Genomic DNA, 23,694 nt, shown 5'->3' on the forward strand with positions numbered 1-23,694 from the left:
AGAGAGAGAGAGAGAGAGAGAGAATATGTACTAGTATATTGAGATTCAAAGCCTTACCTATAGCAGGCCCCATTTTCATGGAAGTCAATATTCAATAACATATCAATTATATCCATTGGTTTAGGGGCCGGCCATGCTGGCATATGTTATATTCTTTGAAAATCTATATTGATATTATCGCTTTTTCTTATTGAACACTAACTGTGCTAAGGGTGTACCATTAGGACTCAATTACATGGTGAATTATAGCATTTCTCCTTTTCTATTCATTGGGCTAGAGTTTATTTCCTTGCCTTTCTGGGATCTCTGACAGAGCTAGAGACTGAGAAACCTTTAACTTTTCCCTCATGTTGATAGATTGCAAGGAGAAACAGAGAGAATAAGTAATGAAACAAAGTAACTTATTCATCAATGATATCATTAGGCTCATCCAACACCAGGAGAGGGTGTACTCTGGAAAGATTTCTGGGTAGGATATTGACATCTCCAGTGCTTATTCTGACTGGCTTAGATGTAGAGAAGCTGAAAGGATTTTGAAAGCAAGCTGACCAAGCAGAATCCCTGCCTGGTTCCTAACTTGCATTGTGCTTTACACCCTAACATTAGGACTGCTGTTATTATTTATTTTTACCAGGGATTCACCAAAGAAGGCATTGCAAACAAGCAAATAAAAAATAAATAAAAATGAAAAATGAAAAAAAAAGAAAAGAGATTATGCCATTCATTTGTTGGTAAACTCTAAAGCTTATCCATTTCTAATCTGAGATAATTCAGATTAGAAATAGATAAGTTTAAGAGACTGGTTGTGTGAGAGTCTCACCCCTAAGGCAGCAGCATGCTCCTTCTGTCCTGGTCTGGAATTTCCCATTGAACAGATGACTGCAACTAAGCAGCAAACTATATTTAGCAAATTGACAATTGCCTACTGACTGGTGTTCACTGTGGCAATGCTGATATTTGCTAATAGGGTATGTTTGTCTTACAATACTACCAGGAATGCAAAATGCATGTAAATGAATATGAAATATAGTATTTTTCTCCCTGTCCTTTTTACTTTTTATTTTATTTTTTTTTTAAATATGGTGAACCCACACATACACATACCCCATGAGATCTTAAAATTTCAATTATACAAACCAGTATTGTTAAGTGTGTGCTCACTGCTGTTCACCATATCTCTGGAGCATTCTTACCATGTAGGACAGTAACTTTACTTATTGGAAAGCAATTCCCTAGTTTCTCTACCTCTACCCTTTGGCTTTTATCCACCCAGGTCAAGAGCAAAGGGAATCAAATCACCTCCGTTTATCTCCACCCTGCCTGGCCCCACTTCTGGCTTTGCTTGGCTTTTCTGGGTGATTTAGAGATGAAGGTCAACCTGTACTTCGCAGGTGTGCAGCTGGCACTATCACAAGCCCCCTAATCATTATCTCATTTGCCCCTTTGAACAAAACTGAGGGAGGAGGTGCAGTTGCTTGTCTTCTTCTACAGCTTAGATAACAGACTTGGGAATGCTGACTCACTTCCTTTTGCTTACACATAAAGAAGCTGCCTGAAGATTTGAACCCAGGACACCTGCACCCAGCATCTTCACTGTTGGTAACCCACTAATCCATACTTGAAATACTCCCCTTCCCGCACACATCTGTGCCTATTGCACATCTTATATAAGGATAAGCTGGATAAAAAAAAAAAATCAAAGTAGAATGAAGTAAAGAGAAAACAAAAATCTCCAGTGAGATCTCTGCCCTATTGATTGTCAAATCATGTAAATGCAGAACTCACAAACATCTGAATAGCCACTGCCATAAATTATGCACCTGTATGCTGACAATTAAAACTGAAAGATAAAGCTTGTAAATTTCCTTGATTTTTAGAAACAATTTATTGTATTTTTTACCAAGAGCTACATGCCTAGTCCATAATGCCTAATCCACAGATATATTTCATTGAGGCCTAATGTTTCTACAATGCAATTTTAAATATTTTAAACAATATATATTCTCCAGTTTGGTGCAGTCTTTCCCACTTCTTACTTTGTCTTTTCTGCTTCACTCATTTGATTTTACCTGCTTTGTCCCTGTAAACGTTCAAATGAAAATCCTGGCTTAATAAATATTTGGGCAGGCATAAGATGATTTTCTTTATATGTTTGGTATATTAATATACAGGACATAGTTTGCTTTGAGGGTTAACTTGTGACAAAGCATTTTCTTATAATGTTTACATTGATATTATGGTACCCTCCTTTTTTAACATTAGCAGTTAAATTGTAGTTCCCTCTTTGATTCCTATTCATTTAATTCTTGATATTCTTTTGGTCAGAAGTAGATACATGGTCAGAGGTAGTCAGAGGAAGAGCTTTCTTAAAGCTGTTATTTTTTCTTGGATGGATTTCTTAGAGGTACTTTAAAAAGGCATCTGACTCTGTGTGTGTGTGTGTGTGTGTGTGTGTGTGTGTGTAGCCAGTGGGGACTTAGGTAGGTTTTGAATCAATCAGAGGAGTATTAGGCAAATTGCTTTCCTCCGGAGCCTTAGTTTCCTTATCTGTAAAATGCAAATAATGATACTTTACATGATTTGTATGAGGTTTATATAAAATATCAGGGAAAGTACCTTGCATAGGTTAGAAATCCACAATATGTAGGTGTCTGTTTCTCTTCTTTTCCTTCTGCTTAGAAAGTAGGATTGAGTAGAGACATTGTCAGGGATATGAAAGTATATAAAAGGATTTCCAATGAGAATGTCAGAGAAAGGTTGCAATAAAAAATCTACTCTCGCAAACAATAGCTCCGTGAAATGGCCACACAATGTCAACATGCCTTACTATATATTAATTCATTTCTGTATGTGTGCCTGCACATACATGAGGCATCTGTGTGCATGTTAATGCATGTGGGCACACATATCCATGTGGTGTTTGTGTATGGATTAGTGGGTTGGTATATGCAAGTGGTGTATGCAAGTCTGAAAGAAATGGCTAGAGGAAGAGAACACATCGTACACATATTTGACGGTAACCTTCTTCAGTATATTGTAACTCATGGTATATAAAATAAAGTCCATTTATGATGTTGGTCTTATCTTATAATTAAAATCATAGCCATGAAGCTTCTTTATACCTGCATAAAATAAGCAGTTTAATTTCTCTGCACCAGGGGAAAAACGATTTCATTGCCTGTTATGTAGCCTGTCGGTGCATAGGGTGGAGCAGGCGAGGCTGGTTATGAGAGCTTCATTCTTACCCAGTATATTTGTGCTTTCAATGTCTGCAAGCCCAATGGATACCTCCCCTGAGGTCTTCTCAAGGGCAGCTGGGTGCTGCCTCTGGTTCCCTCATCCCTTCACAGTGCCAGGGGAGGAGGAGGTTATTCTTTGTCTACAAATAACTCACATAAGAGCTTTTCCCTGGGTTATTCACACATGAATGAATAAAATTATTATACTGCATCCATTTCTTAAAAATGTGCTGATAACTAATGATGACTTATTTCAATGAAGCCAAAGCAAATATTTGAAGGAAGAAAGTAAGCTTGCCTGGGAAGCTGTGAGGGAATAAAAGAGAAAGAACTATGAATCTTGGCAGTTAACAGGCCTAAATTTGTTTTAAAGCTGACTTTATAATACTAATATATGCTCTGGGTAGCATTTTTAAAATCTTGCTTGATAATAGTTTTATTTTATAAGGTGTGGAGTTGTTTGTTTATTGATTTCATTTTTTTTTTTTTTTGCTTCAGACCCTGTGGTTCAGAACATGTGATAGAAGTTATCCTTATAATTTGGCATCAGTATCCCTAAAGGCAGGAAGAACTACAACTACAATAGGAAATAAATTCACTTGTTCCTTCAGTCACTTAGCTAACATTCAGAACTCAAAGTTGTTGAATCAGGCTGCATATGGGCTGCAGATGAAGCTCAAAAAAAAAAAGAGGGCAGGATTTGAAGGGTTTTGGAGTATGGGGATGTCATGGAGATGTTATGATGATAAGCGGTGACATGGTTTTAGGTGGGAGAATGTCAGAATCAGGTTTGTTTTAGAGGATGATTGTTCTGGGCAAGTGTGCAAAGTGGATTGGAGGGGACAAGGCCCACGTGGCTACAAGGGATTGGGTGTATTACAGTAGTAACCCAGTAGAGAGAGGACCGTGTCTGGACTAAGGCAATCACAACAGATAGAGGGGACTTGATTTTGGAGTGAATTAGGAGGTAAATACACAGGTTTCAGAGATGAAGGGATTTGCAGAGGTAAGGGAGAAAGCAAATTCAAAAATGAATCATGGCCATTTTGTTTCATATTATTAGTAAATGGAAACACTCACCGAGCTGGGGAACAATTGGGAACCAATAGGGCCAGGATAAGGCAGCACTATGGGGCATCTTGTGTTTTAGGTGGAACATCCAAGTGGAAGAATCCCAACAGTTGAAATTTCAAGTCTGAATTTTTGGAGGCAATTTGGAGGTTTAAATTTTGAGTTGTCTCAGGAAGATGGTGATTAAAAAAAACATAAATCAGAATTGAAAGGAGTTACTGAGTAACAATTTGGTGAGTGAAAACAGAAGGTCCAAATGGAGGGTTCAGGAATGGTCATATTTAAAGAAAATCAAAGAAAGTGTGAGTATCCAAAAGAGATGAAAAAGAAAAGCAGATGAGTATGATATTATGAAAAAACCCAGAAGAGAAGGCTTCAAGAAGGATGGAGTAGCTCATTGTATCTAAGGCTGTGTCTGTTGTATTAAATACTGGAAAGCTGATCATCCATTGGTGGTACCATTGTTATTGAGGTACTCTGAGTGGATGCCTGGTTGCATCAGGTGAAGGGTGAAATTTCAACAGTATTCAAGAACATGTTATGCCATAGGTTCAAATCCAGCTTGGGTAGCATCAGGCTCTAATGATAGTTTGAGTAACTTTCCAAATAGAGAACAGAGAAGAGAGAACTGTTGAGATGTGAACCTGCTCTGATGCCAAAGCATTTTCAACACACCACTTCTGTCCTTGTGGTTTGGGGATAGAAAACCTTATGTGGAAATGGTATTTGCCTAGAAACATTTGGGAATATGTGCTTTAGAAAATAAAAAGGGGTCATACAACCAGTTAAATCAATTCAGAAAGAATAGAATATATAACTGTATCCTAGGAGTGGGGTTCTTTCCATGACTAAAGAACAATACCATAATAAGAAGTAACAGAAAGGTGAAGACCGAGACAGAAAGACTGAGAGTTTTGGTAGAGTATCCCTAGATCAGGGGACAGAGGACCATAATATTCTCTCAGAGATTTGGTGGTAAACTTCAAAAACCAAAACTTCCCAGCCAGGAGTAATGGTGCTACCTATAATCCCAGCAATGGAGGAGGCTAAGGCAGGAGGATCATAAGTTTGAGGCCAACTTCAGCAATTTAGCAATACCCTGTTTCAAAATTAAAAATAAAAACTACTGATAATGCAGCTCAGTGGTAAACCACCCCTAGGTTCTATCTATTCCCAGTACCAAAAAAAAAAAAAAAAGAAAAAAAGAAAAAGAAAAAGAAAAAAGCAAGCATAAGGCCTATCTTAGTAAACAGATTTAGCCTTGTACCCTATTTCAGCTCAATTCAGCAATGAAGAAAAACTAAACCTGGAAAGAAAAAAGGACCCATATTTCCTATAGAGGCTCAGGTGCCCCTTTATGTGCTTTGATATTCCAATACAGATGTATTTTATATTTATTAAATCTTGTACTTATTCCGTCCTATGAATTCTATCTGTATTTTGTCCTCTGTCCTTTCATCAGATCATGCTTCTTAGTGATCCTGAAATGGAAAGCAGCATATTGATCAGCTCAGACGAAGGGGCCACGTATCAAAAGTACCGCCTTACCTTCTACATCCAGAGCCTGCTCTTTCATCCCAAGCAAGAGGACTGGGTGCTGGCCTACAGTTTGGATCAAAAGGTGAACAAATACTGTTTTCATTCTCATCTTGTCACCCGGGTCTCACCCTGTGAAAAGCACTTGTTGGCTCAATTCAGATTTTGGAGAGGAGTCAATGACATTTCTCCATTCCAATCAAGTTGATTTTGTCTGCAGCAAACAACCTTCCTTTCTAGTCTTAAATATCAAAATATGCAGACTGTTATATTTTGTATATTGGCAATGCTTTTTTTAATAATTTCACAGTTGTAAAATGATTTTCTCTAAAATATACTAATTTGACCTTATTTCGAGTAGCTCTGTGTAGGAGATATGTTATTATATTAATTTGATTTTGACTATGGTCAACAGAGGTGCAGTAAGGCAAAGGAGTTTGTTCCAAAATCTCAGTTGTGTAGCTGGAGAAGCTAGCATGTAAGAAGCATAAGAACAAGGACTTTAGATTATTCTTCATTGTATTTCCTGCTGTCTCCAGAACCTTCGTACAGATGCCAAGCTTTTATGTAATAATGTTGCAGAATCAATTAGTGAAAGGGAAGAGATGATTACAAGCACTGCCTTGCATAGAGATATCCACAGAATCACCTTGGTTGAAATAGCTTCTTCTTTCTGCACTCTCAAATCCTAAAATAGTTTTTCTTCAGTTTGTATTTGAATATGTGATTGTGATTGTGAATTTGTGTGTGTGTTTGTGTGTGTGTGATATGTCAGCACCTTTAAACAATAATTTCAACATAACCTTTATCTCTCTCATTAACAGAGCCTCATGGTGGGCATCAGGTGCTTAAGGCAATCCCCTAAGGACACCCACATGACATTTGCAGAGCAAAAGCCATTGCAAATACACTTCTTTCATGGCATCAAGTGGATATTGTATGAAAGACTTAGCCAAATGTCAGATAGTCTGTGGGTTTAGATGCTTAGTAGAGCCAGAAATTTTGAAGCTATGTTGAAAAAAAAAAGTAAATTATTTGGATGCTATTAAATGGTTGGATGATTATGTATTTAGATGAAGCTCAGAACTCTTAGCTCAGAACCATATTTTTTTTCTAAGGACAAGCTAGATTAGGAGCAATAGAACTCTCATACCAAGTGATTGATAATCCAAATGCAGTGCCTCATGTATATCCAGGCGTATCCTTTCCCCCCATTTCCACAGCACCAAGAACTTCTGGACCATCGCTCATGAAGTACCCTTGTGGATATAATGCCTTCAAAATCCTTTCAGACTTGATGGCTACTTTTTCACTTAGTAAAAATATTTGGAAATGTGGCCGTGGGTGTTGATGGATTTTCCTAATCACACTGCACATTTCCAAATATATTATTCCTTCGGTACTCTTTCTTGTTGACATCTTTTGCTAAAAGTGGCTGAATGTTCTTCAGATCCATAAAGTTTCTAGCCAGTGCCTGCCCATTCTTCTTTTGAATAAATGGTGTGAGGGGGGAGATGAAGTCCCTGGCAATGTTTACAGAGATGGCATAAAACACCTAGCCCCAGCTATCCAGGTTGCAGAGGAGTTTTTCTTCATTCTGGGAGTAATTTAGTGGTTTAGAGTCAAGGAATATGATGCTATGCAGCAGCAAATGAAGATGCAAGTGTAGTTGAGATTGATATACAAATGTGTTATTTCAGACTAGAGCCTTCTCTGATGTGCATGTATCTAGGCAGCTGTTTTCTTCTTGAGAAAATGAAAAGTGCTAGTATTAAGGTAACTGCAGCATCAAAGGAAGATGTTTGTGGTGAGGAGTGAATCGATGTTTCCATTATTGTGCCTTTGATGAAATGCACTAGCAATTTCTTTAGAATCGGCAAGGCTATCTCGTTATGTTGTATGTATTACAAAAGATCTAATTGAATGATATTTTTAAAGGGATAATATCCAATTGCTTTACTTTTCAAACTGCTACCCCAAAGCTGCAGGAGACTTGCCAGTAGATCTCGCTCAGAAAAGACACTGCTGGAAAATTAAGGGACTATCTTCTGGATAAGGCAGAATTGCAGCGAGAAACTGAGAGATGCCCATAATGGTCTGTTAATTGAAGTGCTGGATGGTGGGTTGTGAATTAAGCGGGTCTTAGGATACCAGTTGAGGGGCATGGGGGTATGAGATTGGAGTGGGGGGCAAAGATGCTTTGCATCTGACCCCACAGGAGGGGCTTGCCTCTAACTCTTGATGCATCCCAACCTTTCAAAGTCCTGTCTTTCCTGACCAGTTTGACTTGGGCCTTTGATTAGTTCCTTTCTTTCTGGCCATCTTCACGAGCTTTCCATTTCCTGTTAATTTCTGTGCCAGCTCCTGCTCTGCCCATCAAATTCTTTACTTAGTGAAGACAAGACATTTATTCTTGGCTTCTTGGCTACAGGAATCTTTGGAGATGTTTTATAAGGATCTTTGCGCTTTAAAATGAAAGAGCAGTGGAAGGCTATGGTTGACCAAATTGGAAATGATATAAGAAAAGCGACCCTTCTCCCCTAATTTTGGAACCAAAGCTAACTTTTTTTTTTCCCCTAAAGACTGTTGTGCATCGATCAGTTATTTAAGAGGTGGGTTGCTCCATTGTTTCCATCAGCCTCTGTCCTCATTGATAACTAAAACAGCTTACATTGTGATGTTTTGGATTATCTGGAGGACCCAATGATCTTATTAAAAACAGATTGTTTTGAAAGATTTTGAGATGAGTTTTGAAGACAAAGAAATCCTAGAAAAGATAGTTACTATTTTCATTGCTATAGAAGGCTGATTGTTTAAATACTCCTCCTTTTAATAAGGGATGTGGTGCAGTTTTTTTTCCAAGGGTACATGCTCATGTATTCACAGATGTATACATTCTAGTACAAGGGGCCTTCCAAGGATAAAGAGTTGAAAATAGCTATTTTTCTGCATGAAAGGTGGGATTTCAAAGCTATTGTTATCATTTATCTTCTTGACAAAATGAAATTTTTACCAATACAGCAGATTTTGGAGGTCAGAGGTGAGGAACTCAATGGGATTCCAGGTTCCATTGTTTGCAGGCCCTTCTGGTCTAGAAGGCTCTAGAACAGCCCATCATTTCAATGGCTAAACACACTTTCTGAAACACCAGCATGTGTAATGAAGGGTTGTTTTTATAGGAGCTGAGGGGGGTGGTGCATGCAGCTCAGGGTATTTTAAAATCCAAATTTATTTTTGATTGACCTTTCATAATTGCGCATGTTTATTTGGTACAGTGTAATGTCTCTATTCATGTATACATTGTGTAATGATCAAATCAAGGCAATTAGCATAGCCATCGCTTTGATAATTTATCATTTCTTTGTGAACTCTGGGATTTTTTGCTGATCACTAGCCAAATTCAATAGTAGCTGGTGGATTGACAAGCTGGCTAAGAAGCTGATGTATGGTTTTAGGATGGTGACTGGCAGTGCTGGGCCCAGCAGAGAGAGGTGGATGGTCCAGCCCAGGCTTTGCTGATTGGACCATACCTGAGCAAGGCACTGGTGAACAAGAGTGTATGTGTCTTGTGAAGGGCCTCAGAATTCAAAATTGTCCTTCTGGAATGCTAGACACAGGTGAAGCTGTGCCTTTCATTTATATTCTCATTCTCAACAGTCAGACTAATAATTGTAGTCAGATGCTCCTGGATTGGTATGTGATGATAACTTTCTTGGTAGCTACTTGCGGAAACAGGCCTTGTCTCTCCCTACCTGTTGGAGACAAAGCTGTTGGGGATTAACTAGGGATGATCATAGGTTTGGAATTTGTCATCCTTGGGGTAGGGATAGAATGGAAGGGCACGTTTAATTGGAAAAAAAAAAAAACAAAACAAAAACCAAATCATTGCATTTTCCTTAGGTCCTCTTCCATTCTTTGAAAACCCAAGGACCCAACAATAACAACTTAACAGAGGAAAAGTTTATTTAGGGCCTCTTGGTTTCAGAGATTTAGTCCATGGTCAGTTGACTCTAGCTCTGGGGCCAAGGTGAGGCAGAACATCATGGCGCAAGGGCACCACAGAGGAAGAAAGCTTAGGACATGGTAACAAGGAAGCAGAGAGCGAACAAAGTGTCATCCCCAATGACCTTCTGCCTCCTAATGCTCTCAGGATAGAAATTCAACCATGGCAGAGTTTGGGGACAGGGAGCTACAGCCACAGGTAGGTCCAGAAAAGTAGAGCAGTGTGGCGTCATGGTTTCTCCTTGTCACCCACCTGCTTCCACCCTGACTTTGTTTAATTGTGTGTGCAGCCCTTTATGCTCATTCCACCACCCTAACTCCCACCTCTTTGGCCAAATCCTGACTCCAGATTTCTAGTTTTCTAGTTGGACTCAGGAATTGTTTTGCTAGCCCCTTCCTTTGCAAATGTTTCTGGCCTTAGGCTCTATTCTATCTACAGGACATGTCTTTTTATTTTTATTCTTTATTTTTATTTTTTTGGCCTCCATTCTCTGAAGCATTTTGACCTCTCACTCTGGTGGGGTAGCAGCTGGCCGGAGTCTGGGTTATGTTTTAAGCTTTTTATAGCAAGTTGTAGTGTAAGTGCAGAAAAGTGAATGTATTACCATGAGCCTGAGGAAACTAGCTACCTGAGCAAGAAACTTCCTGAACTCCCTGTTGCTTCTCACATCATCAAAATCTCATCCTTACTGGAGCCTCCATCAGTTAGGGTCATGTTTAATTTCATGCATATGATTTATGACTGGCTAATCTGGCAAGGGAACAGATAAGATCCATTCCTCAGAATACAGGTTAGAAAGTAGCAAGTAAGGCAAATTGAAAAGAAGAAATGTTTTAACTGAAAAGCATTAAACATTAAACATTAGAGAAGTTGTCTAAGCCAAATGCAGATTAACTCAGCTAATTAGAAAATTCATAAGGAAACTTTCAAAATTATCCATTTGAAATTAATTTAACAGATTAATTTTTAAAATGTGCTCTTTTTCTATACCAGTTTTGGCAAAATGACGGTGAAACTCATGTTCTGAAATAGTATTGATGGGCATGCAAATTAGTTTTCCTTCCTGGAAAATATCGTGGCAAGGTGTATCAGAAGATGTACATATTCATAACTTGATCCACTGGTTCAGTTACTCACTTCTGAGACTGTACCTGTGGAATAATACCCTGAAGTTCTAGGAATAATGATGCTTATCAAAGTCATTTATAATGGGAAAAACTAAGGGACTTTTAACTGAATGCTCACTATTGAAGGAATTTAAGTCATGGAACATGACATTTGTTGCATCCATTAAAACGGTGGTCACGATGACCATGTATCAACATGGATGTGTATTCATACCTATTAAATATACACATGTTTCATATTACATCCATGATATGTACAAATGCATAAATAATAAATAGTAAGTAAGAAGTACTCTTTGAATACAAGTGTGCAAATAAAAAAAATAAGACAAAAGAAGGAAGGAAAGAATTTTTTAAAAGTAAGGAAATATTCCAGAATATTAATTGGATTTATTAGGGTGATGGAATTAAATTTGTGAATTTTTTCATACTATTTGTTTTCAAATTTTCCATGATTTCATTAGACTGCATTTATAATTTTAAAAAATCTACAATCTAATCTACCATGAATAGTTTATATTCATTCTAATTATAAAGCAGTGCTCTTAAGAAGATTTTAGGTGTGAATAGGATTGATTTGGGTAAAATCATTTGAACTCATTATTGAAATCCCATCTCAAGAGGCAGCATGTTATAGAGGAAGATTTCCCTGAAGTGGGAATATACCAAGTCTGGGGTATATCTTTTCCTCCTCTTTGTTTTTTACTATGGTCCCTTTAGAACTGTGAAACTATAGGAGTTTTTTTCCCCCTCCTAACAAAGAGTATGCTTTTGTTGGTTATAACCTCCATCTATATTATTTACAACTCAGCAATAGATATATGTTTTATTATTTACAAGGCACCCAGTATAGATAGATGTTAAGGAAGTGATTTATTTTGGAGGTTTTTCAGATGAATTTTCCAGCTGTATCCCAAAATTGAATTAGCGTTTGCTTATTGGATGTGACAGGTGTAATGGGAATATACTGTGGCAGCCAAGGGGTGTAGACACAGCCAGTGAGTTGAGGCTTGTACCTTATAGCTGCACCTGCCCTGTGTTGCATTACGCAGAGTTGGGCATATAGCTTTTTCTTGGAAATGAGATATATGTCCTTAAGTACCTTCTGTTTTGTGAGTGCTGAAGTGCTTTCATATACATTATTACATTGAATTCTCCTAGGTGTCAGCAAGGTGGATATTATTTCCAAGTTACAGATGAACAGATGACTCTAAAAGGTGATGCTAACTTGCTCAAGGACACACAACCAGGTGAGAGGCCTGGCCTGCTCTCTGCTCTCTCTCCTGGGTCTGGCTGTGTTTTGACCACCACACCACTCTCCCTGGAAGACAGACAGCTTTGCAGTTGCCTTGGAACCGACCTCTACGGGCCCCTTTATACTGAACCACAGACCTGGGGAGCATTGCTATAGCCACACAATAAAATCAGCCAGGCCCCCCGACCAAACCTTCCAATGAACGCAGTATTCATTTGGCTCACTTCTCAACTGATGTCACTGTCTGGATGGAACCTTGAGGAGAGAACCTATCAGATGGCTGACCGATGACAAGGCATAGGACTAGTTAATTCTTACTAGGGCAAAAACAAAACAAAACAAAAAAAGTCCACATCATGGCAGTTGTGTTTCTTTCCATTAATTTGCTCCAGTCTTTGGGTTATTATATAGATTAAACCAAAGCATTTGTCACTTAAAAAGGTAATACTATGATCTGAAGTTTTTTAAGGAAGCTTATGGAGACAACATCTTTAATATGGTAATGAAGATAGAAGTTGAAATCATTTAACTTCATTTACAAATCATGAATATGTATTATGCTTTAAATGAAAAGAAGGACTAAAACAGATATAGTGTTTGTTCAGTTTGCTAAAGAGAAGACAATTTGTCAAGATTTTTTTTCCCTCAAAACTCAAGCAATATGCAAATGTAGGAAAATCAGACCCCCATGTTAATTCCATGGCATGATGAATATTTTTATAATCCTAATTAGTACCAGTCATTTAGTCTAGCAATTTCCCCCAATCTAGCCAATTTGAAATTAAAATAGATGCCTTGATTACAAAACTCATTAGCAAAGAAGCACCCTTCTCACTAACCAGTTCATTTAAAATGCACAAACTGAATGAAGTGTGGAACACTAGTGTTGTCAATTGGCATAAGTGAAGTGAGTCTTAATTGGAAGCATTGTGAAGTATTTGTATTGCTGCATGTTTCATTGCAGTATAATATATCATTCATTAAATGTAACAAAAGCAACTTTTAAATGGTTTAATTAAGCAGAGTTTGTGCTCTTGGTAATTTTTATAAAGTCGAAAGTCACAATTGTTTGCATGTGAAGTACTGATGGGTATTAATGTCAGGAAGACGAAGTCTGACTCTGCATTTATCACTCTGATTATGCAAAGAATGGCAGGTTTAATGTGAGAGGAGAAAATTAAATTATAGAACATTGACTCCTTATTTAACAGTACCCGCATGCACATTGTTCTCGTGAATTTTGACGTGGGATGTCCAGAATTGTTTGATTTGTGGCTGGGAAGGGAGGGGGAGGACCTCGAAAAGGAATAGGAGTGGAATAAAAGGAGAAAATAACAGTTGGGGATTTCTCTTTTTGTGATTCTTTTTTAATCAAGGGAGGAGGTAGTAGGTGGAGAGAAACTCCATCCAATATATTTTCATCTACTCAAAAGAGCAATAGAGATGTGTAGAAGTGCAGATTGTTGTTCTGTCTAAGGAAAATGTGGTAGAAGTGGGAGAGAGGGAGGAAACCGGCTCCCGCCTAGGGAAATGCTGCAGGAGGAATCACAGAAATCCTACACTGGGACCAGATAGCAGGGAGTTCAAAGCCAGTGTTTCCATCGAAGAGGCTACGGGATGGGTGGTAATAGTGGCGGTTCTGTGGGCATAAGATATGGGGTGGTGTTCCATTGATGTTTATCCAGATGTCAGCTGTTGCCTCATATTTATGGCTTTTTTTTGGCCCCATATCAACAAAGATGTAAAACTCAGCCATATCACTGACTTCCATCAGAAATCCAATTTTAGCAGACAATATTAATGCTCTGCTTATATCCATTTGGTATTTTCTCTCTTGTGTGCTCCCAGGGACTTCTGATTGCCAATATTTGCATTTCTTTCCCCAAAGCCCCTTGAAGCTTCTCCACCCCTCTGTACAGCAAGCTTTCGATGAGCCAGGGAATTAACATCTGGGAACAGCCCTTAACAAATGTCTAACAGAATTTGGTGTGTAAATACCCCAGCTCCCTCACTCTTGTGTGGGATAACTCTGAAATCAGGGGACAGGGTGGCACAAGAGAAAAGATGCCACCCAAACCACGGAGGCCACTGGGAAGGACTTTGAGGGAATAGAAAGAACCTAAAAGAAGACTCAGATGGCAACTTATTTTTGCCTGACTATTTGATTTTTAGAAACTAGATTTGTTTTGATTTTTTGTGTTTTATTTTTGTCATTCCTTTGCATTTGAAAATGTCAGTAAGATCTCAGATGTGCCAGAAGTTACAGGAAAAAAAGTTCGGTTGACTTGATCGTGTTCCAGTTCTTCTTAATCATTGGCTCAGTTGTTGGCATCATTGGCTTCCCCTTAATTGCAGGATGAAGTGAAAACCTACAGCTCAGCTCATAGACGGTTGTAGCTTGGATCCTAACTTTCTACCTCCTCTTCTCAAGTACTCATTTCACTCATAGGAGAAGGACGGTGTCTTCCTGTTTGGCACTGAAATGTCCTGGTGTAAATGCTTCCCTTTGGCAGTCCTTTCCCCCTCTTCATCTGGCTAGCCCTATTTGCCTTTCATAACTCAAAGCAAATAAGACTTTCTAGAGAAAAATTTACCTAGGCAAACTCTATGGAACCTTAACTACTTATATTTAACAAAGAAAATCTAGAAATAAGCTATTTTCCTTTTTAGCATACTCAGAAAATTTTTGTTTTGTAGTTTTACCTTTTATTATTATTATTTTTTAAGTACATTAGAGGCAACAAGATTTTTCTCTGTGTGTAGGGCATCTAAAAATCTTAAATGGTCCCTGGGCAAGAGATAAAGGTAATAATTGTCGGGTTGAAAAGCAAAGGGAGAAACCTTAGAGTGATTTGAAAATAGAATCAGATTTCGCGATTGCCCAGAAGTCCCAGAGGAGGGGAGGCAACTACTAACCCTGACCGTGACAAAACCCAGAAGGATACCATTGATCGCACAGTCTGATTGCCCATGGCCCGGGGCTCTGCCCATGGCCCCTTTCTTTACCGACAGAAGAGTTGCTTATTTCCCACATGCACTGAGTGGTTGAGGGCAAGCCCTGGTAGGCCTGTTGCCAGGGTGTACTAGAAAGGGGATAATCCTTTTTTTTTTGTGGCTTCTTTTCCGTTAGCTGCTTTCTTGACATTTTGCCCCACGCCTCCCTTGGCTGCTCCAAGTGCCGGAGGCAGCAGCCAGCAGTGGCTGTCTAAGTAAGTTATTGAAACAAGGCTTTTTAAAATGAAGACTTTTTAATTTGAAGTAGTTGCTAGAGATACCAGGGTTGTAATCTAGAAGCTTTGTAATAGGTGGCTGGGGAGTGAGTGAGGGGAAAAAAAGATATATTAACTTTTCTTTCTTCAAACACTGTTGTGCTAATATTGGGCCTGAATGTTTTCATAATTAAGATGCTGAAAGGTGGCTGAGAAGTTTACTCTTTCTTTCATCTATCTTAGCCTGGATGGTTTCCTGGGCCTTATGGCCCCAAGGATCCAGTCCCTGAAGGAAGCACCCAGGTTTTACCAGTAGATCATTACTCTGATCTACATGCCCTAAGGTTCAGACAGTCACTTTCCCTTTCATGATGCTGAAAATGTGAGGTTAATCAGCAGGTAAAAAGCTGATATCATTCATTTAATTCCTTTTACAGATGTTCCAGTGTAATCACTAAAAATAACTGAAAATTATGCCACATTTCCCCCCAAGTAACTCACTTCTCATTATCAGAGTCTAACAAATCCTAACAAATGTTTACATTAAATATTCAAAAGATTTTTTTTCTCTAAATGAATATTAGTAAAATACACGGAATAAAGAAGAAAGAAAAATAGAAAGCAAAACCCATCTCCTACTTTTTGGTACATAGCATTGAGAGTGTCAAAAACTTGCCCTTGGCTAGAGGTGAGGCTCAGTGACAGAGTGTGTGCTTAGCATACAGAGGCATTGGGTTTGATACCCAGCACCAAAACAAAACAAAAAGAGCCCTTATCCTTTGTTACCTACATACCAAGTGAATATTGTATTCAACAAAAACGTATCAAGCACTAACCATATACCAGGAGATAATGTGCAGTAATGGATACTGATATTCATCAATGCATTAGTGCAAAGAGAAAGCCCCATCACGTGAGCCAATGATGGCAATTGGGATAAGTGCCACCAAATAGAAGGATAGATTATCTGTGTGCATTGGGGAGTAGGTCTGACCTAGCTTAAAAAATGTTTGCTCTAATTACTGTATCAAAGAATAAAGGTATTCTCTTGGAGCTACACAGTTTGAGTCTTATAAATATTGATTAAAATAAAACAAGGGTCACTTTATGAGTTGACTTTAGATTCTTATAAACAATTGCATTGAGATCTAATTAGCATCCTGAGACTGCACAAGTTATAGTATACAAATTTGATAAAGTCTTGACACGAAGGCTTACGTGAGATCATCACTGCAGTAAAGAATGTGAGCAAATCTGTCACCCCAAAGTTTCCTTGTGCTCCTACCTGGTTCTTTCCTCCCCTTCTCTATCCCTCACCATATTCAAAGTTGGGGATTTGTTTTCAGGCCCTAGAAGCCGGTTTGCGTTCTCTAGAATTTTACATACAGGCACTGTATTCCTGCGTGTTTTCTTTTTCTTATAATTATTTTGAGATTTGTCTATGTTGTACATATCAATAGCTCCTTTTATTTTTATTTTTTTGGGTAGTATTAGATTGCATGGATATACTATACAATTGGTTTATCTAGTCACGTGTGAGAGAATTTTTGAGTTGAATCCAAGTTTTGGCTATTAAAAATAAAGTTGCTATGAAAAATTCATGAACAGGTTCTTGTATGGCTTATGTTTTCATTTCTCTAAGGCAAGTTGGTATAGTGGAATGACTGGATTGTATGCTAGATGTAGTTACGAATTTTTAACAAAAGTTTAAACTGTATTCTAAAGTGGTTGTACACTTTTCTACTAGGAGTATGTGAGAGATGCAGTTTTTATATATCCTCACCAATGCTTGGAATGCTAATCTTTGTAATTTGAACCTTTCTAATATAGTAGTGATATCTCATTGTGGTTTAATTTTCATTCTCCCACTGACTGAAGACCTTGAAAATCATGTGTTTATTTGAGAATCATGTGTTTATTTGCTATTTATATACTTCCTTTAGTGAAGATTTTGCCCAATTTAAAATTGGGTCACTGGTATTCTTATTGAGTATTGAGAGTCTTTCTTTATTCTAGATAAAAGTCCTTTATCAAATATGTAGTTTACAGTATTTTCTCCAATATCACAGCTTGTCTTCTGATTCTCTTAAGAGAGTATTTCAATGAAAACATATCATAAAGTACAAATTGCCATTTTTTTGGTTCATATTTTTGATGTTAGATTTGAAAAATACTTTACTAATTTACTGTCATAGAGATTTTTTCTGCTTTTTACTAGATACTGCTATAGTTTCATGTTTATATTTATATCTATTATCCATTTTATATATGATGTGAAGTAGGGATCAAGGTTTATTATTATTATTGCATATGGATAGCAAATTGTTCCAACATCATTTCTTGAAAAGGCTATTCTTTCATCATTGAATAACTTCTATACTTTTGTCAAAAAAATCGATTGACCATATATTTGAAGAACTATTTCTGGACTCTATTCTCTTCCATTGATCTATTTGCTTAGCTTGACACCAATGTCACATTATCTTGATTTCTTGGCCATTGTGGTAATTTGCATTTTCAAATTAATTTGGGAATCAATTTTTCAATTTCTGTTACCACCAAAAGCGTCCTGAAATTTTTATTTGGATTGCATTAAGTATATAGACCAATTTGAGAGGAACTGACATTTTAAAGTTATGAAGTCATCTGATCTATGAACACAGTTTATCTTCCTCTTTGTTTAGGTTTCCTTCAGTTTATTACTAAGAAATATTACACAGTAATATTTTATTCTTTTCAGTTTATAGATCCTGAACCTCTTTTGCCAGATTTATCCCTAAGCATTTCACAAATTTGATTTTTTGAGTGATAATTTTAAAAGGTCCTGATTTTTTTGTTGCTAGTACATATAACAAATAGAAAGAAAAGTCAATAATGATATAAGAGAATTGTACGATGTAGTGAACTAACTTGACTTAAACATTTTCTCTAGAACACCTCCTGCAACAGAGCACACTTACTTCCTAAAGCTTTTGGAACATTTACCAAGATAGGCCATATTCTGAACACTTTGTGACTCAGTACAAATATTACATCTCTTAAGTTGTAAAGGAGAATGATTTTACTAATTTCAGAGATGTGTGGAAATTAACTGATATGTGAGAAACTATTTTGAAGCTGATAGAGGGATTTTGACAGATAAGAATTAAGCACAGAAAAGAATATTTACTACCAAAGTGTGACTTCAGGTCTAAAGACCTATGATTTCCCATTCCATTGAAGAGAAAAAGTTTACTTCAAAATAATTTCTAACGATCCTCTGGATTTCAGAAGTGACTATGGTGTTATTTCCTTTTTCATCTCAAATTTTGTTGATTTGGGTTTTTGTTAACTTTCATTTGATTGATTTGGCTAGGAGTTTATCAATCTTTTTTATCTGTCCAAAGAACCAACTCTTTGTTGAAATCCAAGGTTGGTTCAAAATATTCAAATCAATAAATATAATTCTCTAGGTAATTAGAATTAAGGACAAAATTCATATGATTATCTCAATAGATGAAGAAAGACCTCTGATAAAATCCAGCATTCATTTATGTTAAAAACAATGGAGAAACCAAGCATATGAAGAGCTTACCTCAACATAATGAAGGTTATATATGGAAGCCCAAAGCCAATGTTATACTGGAGAAAAACTGAAAGCAATTTTTTTTTCTAAAATCAGGAAGAAGATAAGGATGCCCACTCTCACAACTCCTATTCAATATAGTCCTTGAGACTAGCCAGAGCAATCAGGCAAGAGAAAGAAATAAAGGATACAAAAAGGAAAGGAAGAAGTTTAGTTATCCATTTGCTAATGACATGATCCTATATCTAGAAGACCCAAAAACTCCACTAGAAGACTTCTAAAGCTGATAGGCAAGTTCACCGAAATAGCAGGATAGAAGACAGATATTCACAAATCAAGCTTTCCTATACTCCAGTAGTGATTCTGCTGACAAAGAAATCAGGAAAACCATTCCATTCACAAAAGCCTAATAAAATGAAATAAAATATTTGGAAATTAATCTAATTAAGTAGATAAAAGATCTCTACAATAAAAACTACAGAACACTGAAGAAATTAAAGAAAACCTTAGAAGATGGAAAGACCTCCCATGTTCTTGGCTAGGCAGAATTAATATTGTTAAAATGGACATACTTCCAAAAGAATTACTCAGATTCAATACAATCTCCACTAAAATGCCAATAACATTCTTCAGAGAACTAGAAAAAAGAATCCTAAAATTCATTCAGAGGAATAAAAGATCCCAAATAGCAAAGCCATCTTGAACAAGAAGAGTGATATTGGATGCATCACAATACACAATCTCAAAATACACTCTAGAACTAAAGTAACAAAAACAGCATGGTAATGGCATAAAAACTGTGGAAGCAATCACATTCCCTTCAATAAATGATGGATAAAGAAACTATGGTACATATACACAATGGGATAGTACTCAACCTTAAAAGAGAATAAAATTATGGCATTTGCAGGTAAATGGATGGAGTTGGAGAATAGCATGTTAAGTGAAGTAAGCCAATCCCACAAAACCAAAGGCTGAATGTTCTTTCTGACAGGTGGATGCTGATCCATGATAGGAGCAGGGGGTGGGGCATGGGAAAAATGGAGGAACTTTGATTAGACAAAGGTGAGGGGGTATAGGGGCAGGATTGTATATGATGTAGCGTCACATTATATGTGCAGTCATACATGTACCTAGGGTAATAATGTCTATCTCATTTTTGCAAGTCTCAGGAGATGTATGACTGCACATATAGTGTGACGCTACATCATATATAATCGGAGAAATGAAAAGTTGTGCTGCAATTCTGTACAATGAATCAAAATGCATTCTGCTGTCATAAATAACTAATTAGGATAAATAAATAAATTAATTAATAAAAAATAGACATGAAGACCAGTGCAGCATAATAGAGGACATAGAAACAAACCCATCTGATATTTGACAAAGATGCCAAATATACATATACATATATGTGTGTGTGTGTGTGTGTGTATATATGTACACAACATATATGTATATGTATATATATTCTATGAAGCCAGTATAAATATGTATACACACATATACATTATATATATATATATATATATATACACACACACACACACACACACACATGCACATACATATATACACACACACACACACATACATATATACACACACACACACACATATGTTGGAGAAAAGACAGTCTTTTAAACAAATAGTACTGGGAAAACTGATAACCATATGTAGAAGAATGGAATTCCTGTCTCTCACCCTGTACAAAAGTCAAATCAAAATTAATCAAAGATGTAGGAATGGCAGCAGAAACTATGTGACTACCAGAAGAAAACTTTGCAACACTATATAACATATTGTGCAGGCACCAACTTCTTCCACAAGACCCTGGAAACTCAAGAAATAAAACTAAGAATCAATAAGTAAGAGGGCATTTAATAAAAAAAATTCTGCACAGAAAAGGAAATGATAAAGAGCATGAAGAAAGATACTTCAAAATGGGAGAATATATTTACCAGCTAGTACTCTGACAGGGGATTAATATGCAGAATATATGAAGAACTCAAGAAGCTTAACACCAAAAAACCCAAGTAACCCAATCAATAAATGTGCAAAAGAGCTAAATTGACATTATCAAAAGAAGAAATACAAATGGCCAACAAATATATGAAAAAGTGTTCAATGTCCCTAGCAATCAGGGAACTGCAAATAAAAATTGCACTGAGATTTCATTCATTCCAGTCAGAAACAATTATCAAGAATACGAATAATAGATATTGGCAAGGATGTGGAGAAAAAGTCATACTCATACATTGTTGATGGGTCTGTAAATTAGTATAACCACTTTAGAAAGCAATATGGAGATTCCTCAAAAAACTAGGAATGGAACCACCATATGACCCACCTATCCTACTCTTAGGTATGTATCAAAAAAACTCAACTTTTTAAAACTCTTTTAGCTTATCCCTGAACAAAGCCAAATTAGCACATAACAAAGATATTCTAGCAGTGCACACAGCCCAAGCCAACTGGTGAAGGTGAGAAAGACTGGTATCCTTAGATTAGCAAGTAGTTTACTTTGGCACAAAGTACATGATGGTAAAAACAAAATGTGGTCAGAGAGTCTGAGATATCTGACAGTCTAACGATGGGTATTTGGGTACTATTTGGGGGAATATGTGCTTTGTTTTACAGAGATGGCAAATAGTTCCTTTTTTGATTTTTAAAATTAGTTATTATTGCAATTGTACAAATGTATGGGGCAAAGTATGATAATTCGATACATGTGTACAGTGTGTAAAGGTCAAATGAGGTTTTTCAATGTTTCCATTTCCTTAAACATTTCTCTTAAAATGGTCTACCTGGAAGTTAGGAACTCTACCTTAAAATACCAAGGGCTATTTGAGTAGATAATTTATTTTCCATGAACTCATCCTTGAATACCTAAAGGGCGTCTTCACTTTTACTTTTCATTTCTTTCATGTGAATTCTACACTTGTTTCAGAGCTTTGGGTGTGAAGGTTTCTCTCTGACAGAGTTTCTCTTGTGCTGGACTTGAGCTTTCCATTGATACCCTTTCCATTGACATCACAATCAGGAAATCAAGAGTAGTGCAAGCAATACTGACTCCAACACCTCTGCTGTTGCAGTTAGTCATAGAGAACATCTCTTTGTAGATGTTTCCAGTCCTTGGGAAAAAGAGAGGGCACATCAAGGACTGAGGGCGAGAAAGACGGATAGGTGTATATTTTGTTGTCTTGCCTTCTGTCCCTTCAGGTTATCTCTATATTCTTTAAATTATGCAACATCCAGTAGAGTCTTCACTAGTCTTCTGTTCTTCGCTGTTTGTTTCTGTGTATTTCATAGCTCTGTAATAAGACACATTTCCTCATGCCAAAGACTCCTTTTTTCATTGAGCAAAATTTTACTAAATGTTTGATGAGGTTTAAATAATTGTACACAGTGCTTGGGTGAATATAATGGTAAATTACGTTCACCCCAATCTGGGGGGAGGTAAAAGTAATGAACTGTGAATCACATAGGATGCCGTAGGAGCCTTAGGGATATGGTGACTCTGAGGTCATCAGCAAGTCAGGGTCTTTGTAGATGGGACAGAATGGGGAGAGGGTGGGCTGAATGTGGGCGGCTACGAGGGATTTCAACAGGGAAAGCAACCTACCCAGTATTCATTAGGTGCTCAACACATACTTGATGATACTTACAGAAGAAGAGGCTCAGTTAAGAAGGATATGTAACTTAAGGAAAACCTATGGTAATAACAAGCTGAAAGTGAACTTCCGTGAAAGAGGCAGTGCTAGGCTCTGGATAGAAAATCAGCCTCACATGGAGAAGGTTAGAATAATCCCTGAATCTGTTCTTTCCAGTTGTAGTACATGGGGTGGATGGCTTAACCTCTCTGAACCTTTTCATTCTGTACTATGACAGCAATGATGGGAAGCTGACAGGTGTGTTGAGAATCCTGTGGGAGAAGGTGCAGAGGTGTACTGAGTTCTTTTTGTTATGAGATCTTTACTTGATCATAAACCAGCTTTGCAAACTTTTGCTATGAGGCCTCACGGCTAAGCAGACAACCCAGATTTTCATATGATTTGACCTCTGAATTGGCTGAGGTAACTCAGATTTTCTTCTCCTTTAGAGCAGTTATTTACTTGTGCATCTCTTCTTCTCTTGCTACTTTGAATTATCACTTTGTTAAGACATCAGGGTGTGCATCTTCTTAAGCCATCTGCTAAGATTTTTTTTGACCATCAGTTGCCTTAATACCTAGTTGTTCAGATTAGCAACTAGAAAGGCCAGGGGTCTCAGGCAAAGGAGGTCAACTAGGTAATAGTTGGTTAATGGGACCATACATCACCGAGGACATTTTCCCATGGGAGAATCATCAGCCCTTGATTAATATGGAGTGTGGACGTCTGTGACTGGCCCATCTTTACCCATTAAATCACAAACTGGGGGTCTAACTCCATTTGCAATTCATTAGGACCTGGTTCTTTACTTACAGAGATGAAGACAGGAAAACTCAAATTACCCAGCTCTTTGGACAATGGAAATGCAGAGGGTGAAGTTATGACCATGTGCAAACTACATTTTTAGCTTTTTAATGGTGCCAATGACACTTGGTGATGTTCCTTTGGATTGCTTGTGTGTTTGCACATACCCATGCTCTGTAATAAAACTGGAAAGGGAAAGAGAAAAATATGTATAATTATTTATTCACGAAAT

The 23,694-nt window shown here is 37.3% G+C and overlaps 1 protein-coding gene across 1 annotated transcript in view; it reads left to right on the forward strand.

Annotated features, from left to right (window-relative positions):
* The window catches only part of SORCS3 (sortilin related VPS10 domain containing receptor 3), a gene marked incomplete at both ends in the record, with an annotated part of 577,733 nt that overhangs the window by 292,739 nt on the left and 261,300 nt on the right, over positions 1 to 23,694 (forward strand). The window contains one exon of the mRNA XM_081268651.1: positions 5,773 to 5,931. Coding sequence (XP_081124777.1) covers positions 5,773 to 5,931 — 159 coding nt within the window. The remainder of the gene's footprint in view (positions 1 to 5,772; positions 5,932 to 23,694) is intronic.

The sequence above is a fragment of the Spermophilus citellus genome (genome assembly GCF_964194105.1).
Source record: "Spermophilus citellus genome assembly, chromosome: 15".
Classification (NCBI taxonomy): Eukaryota; Metazoa; Chordata; class Mammalia; order Rodentia; family Sciuridae; genus Spermophilus; species Spermophilus citellus.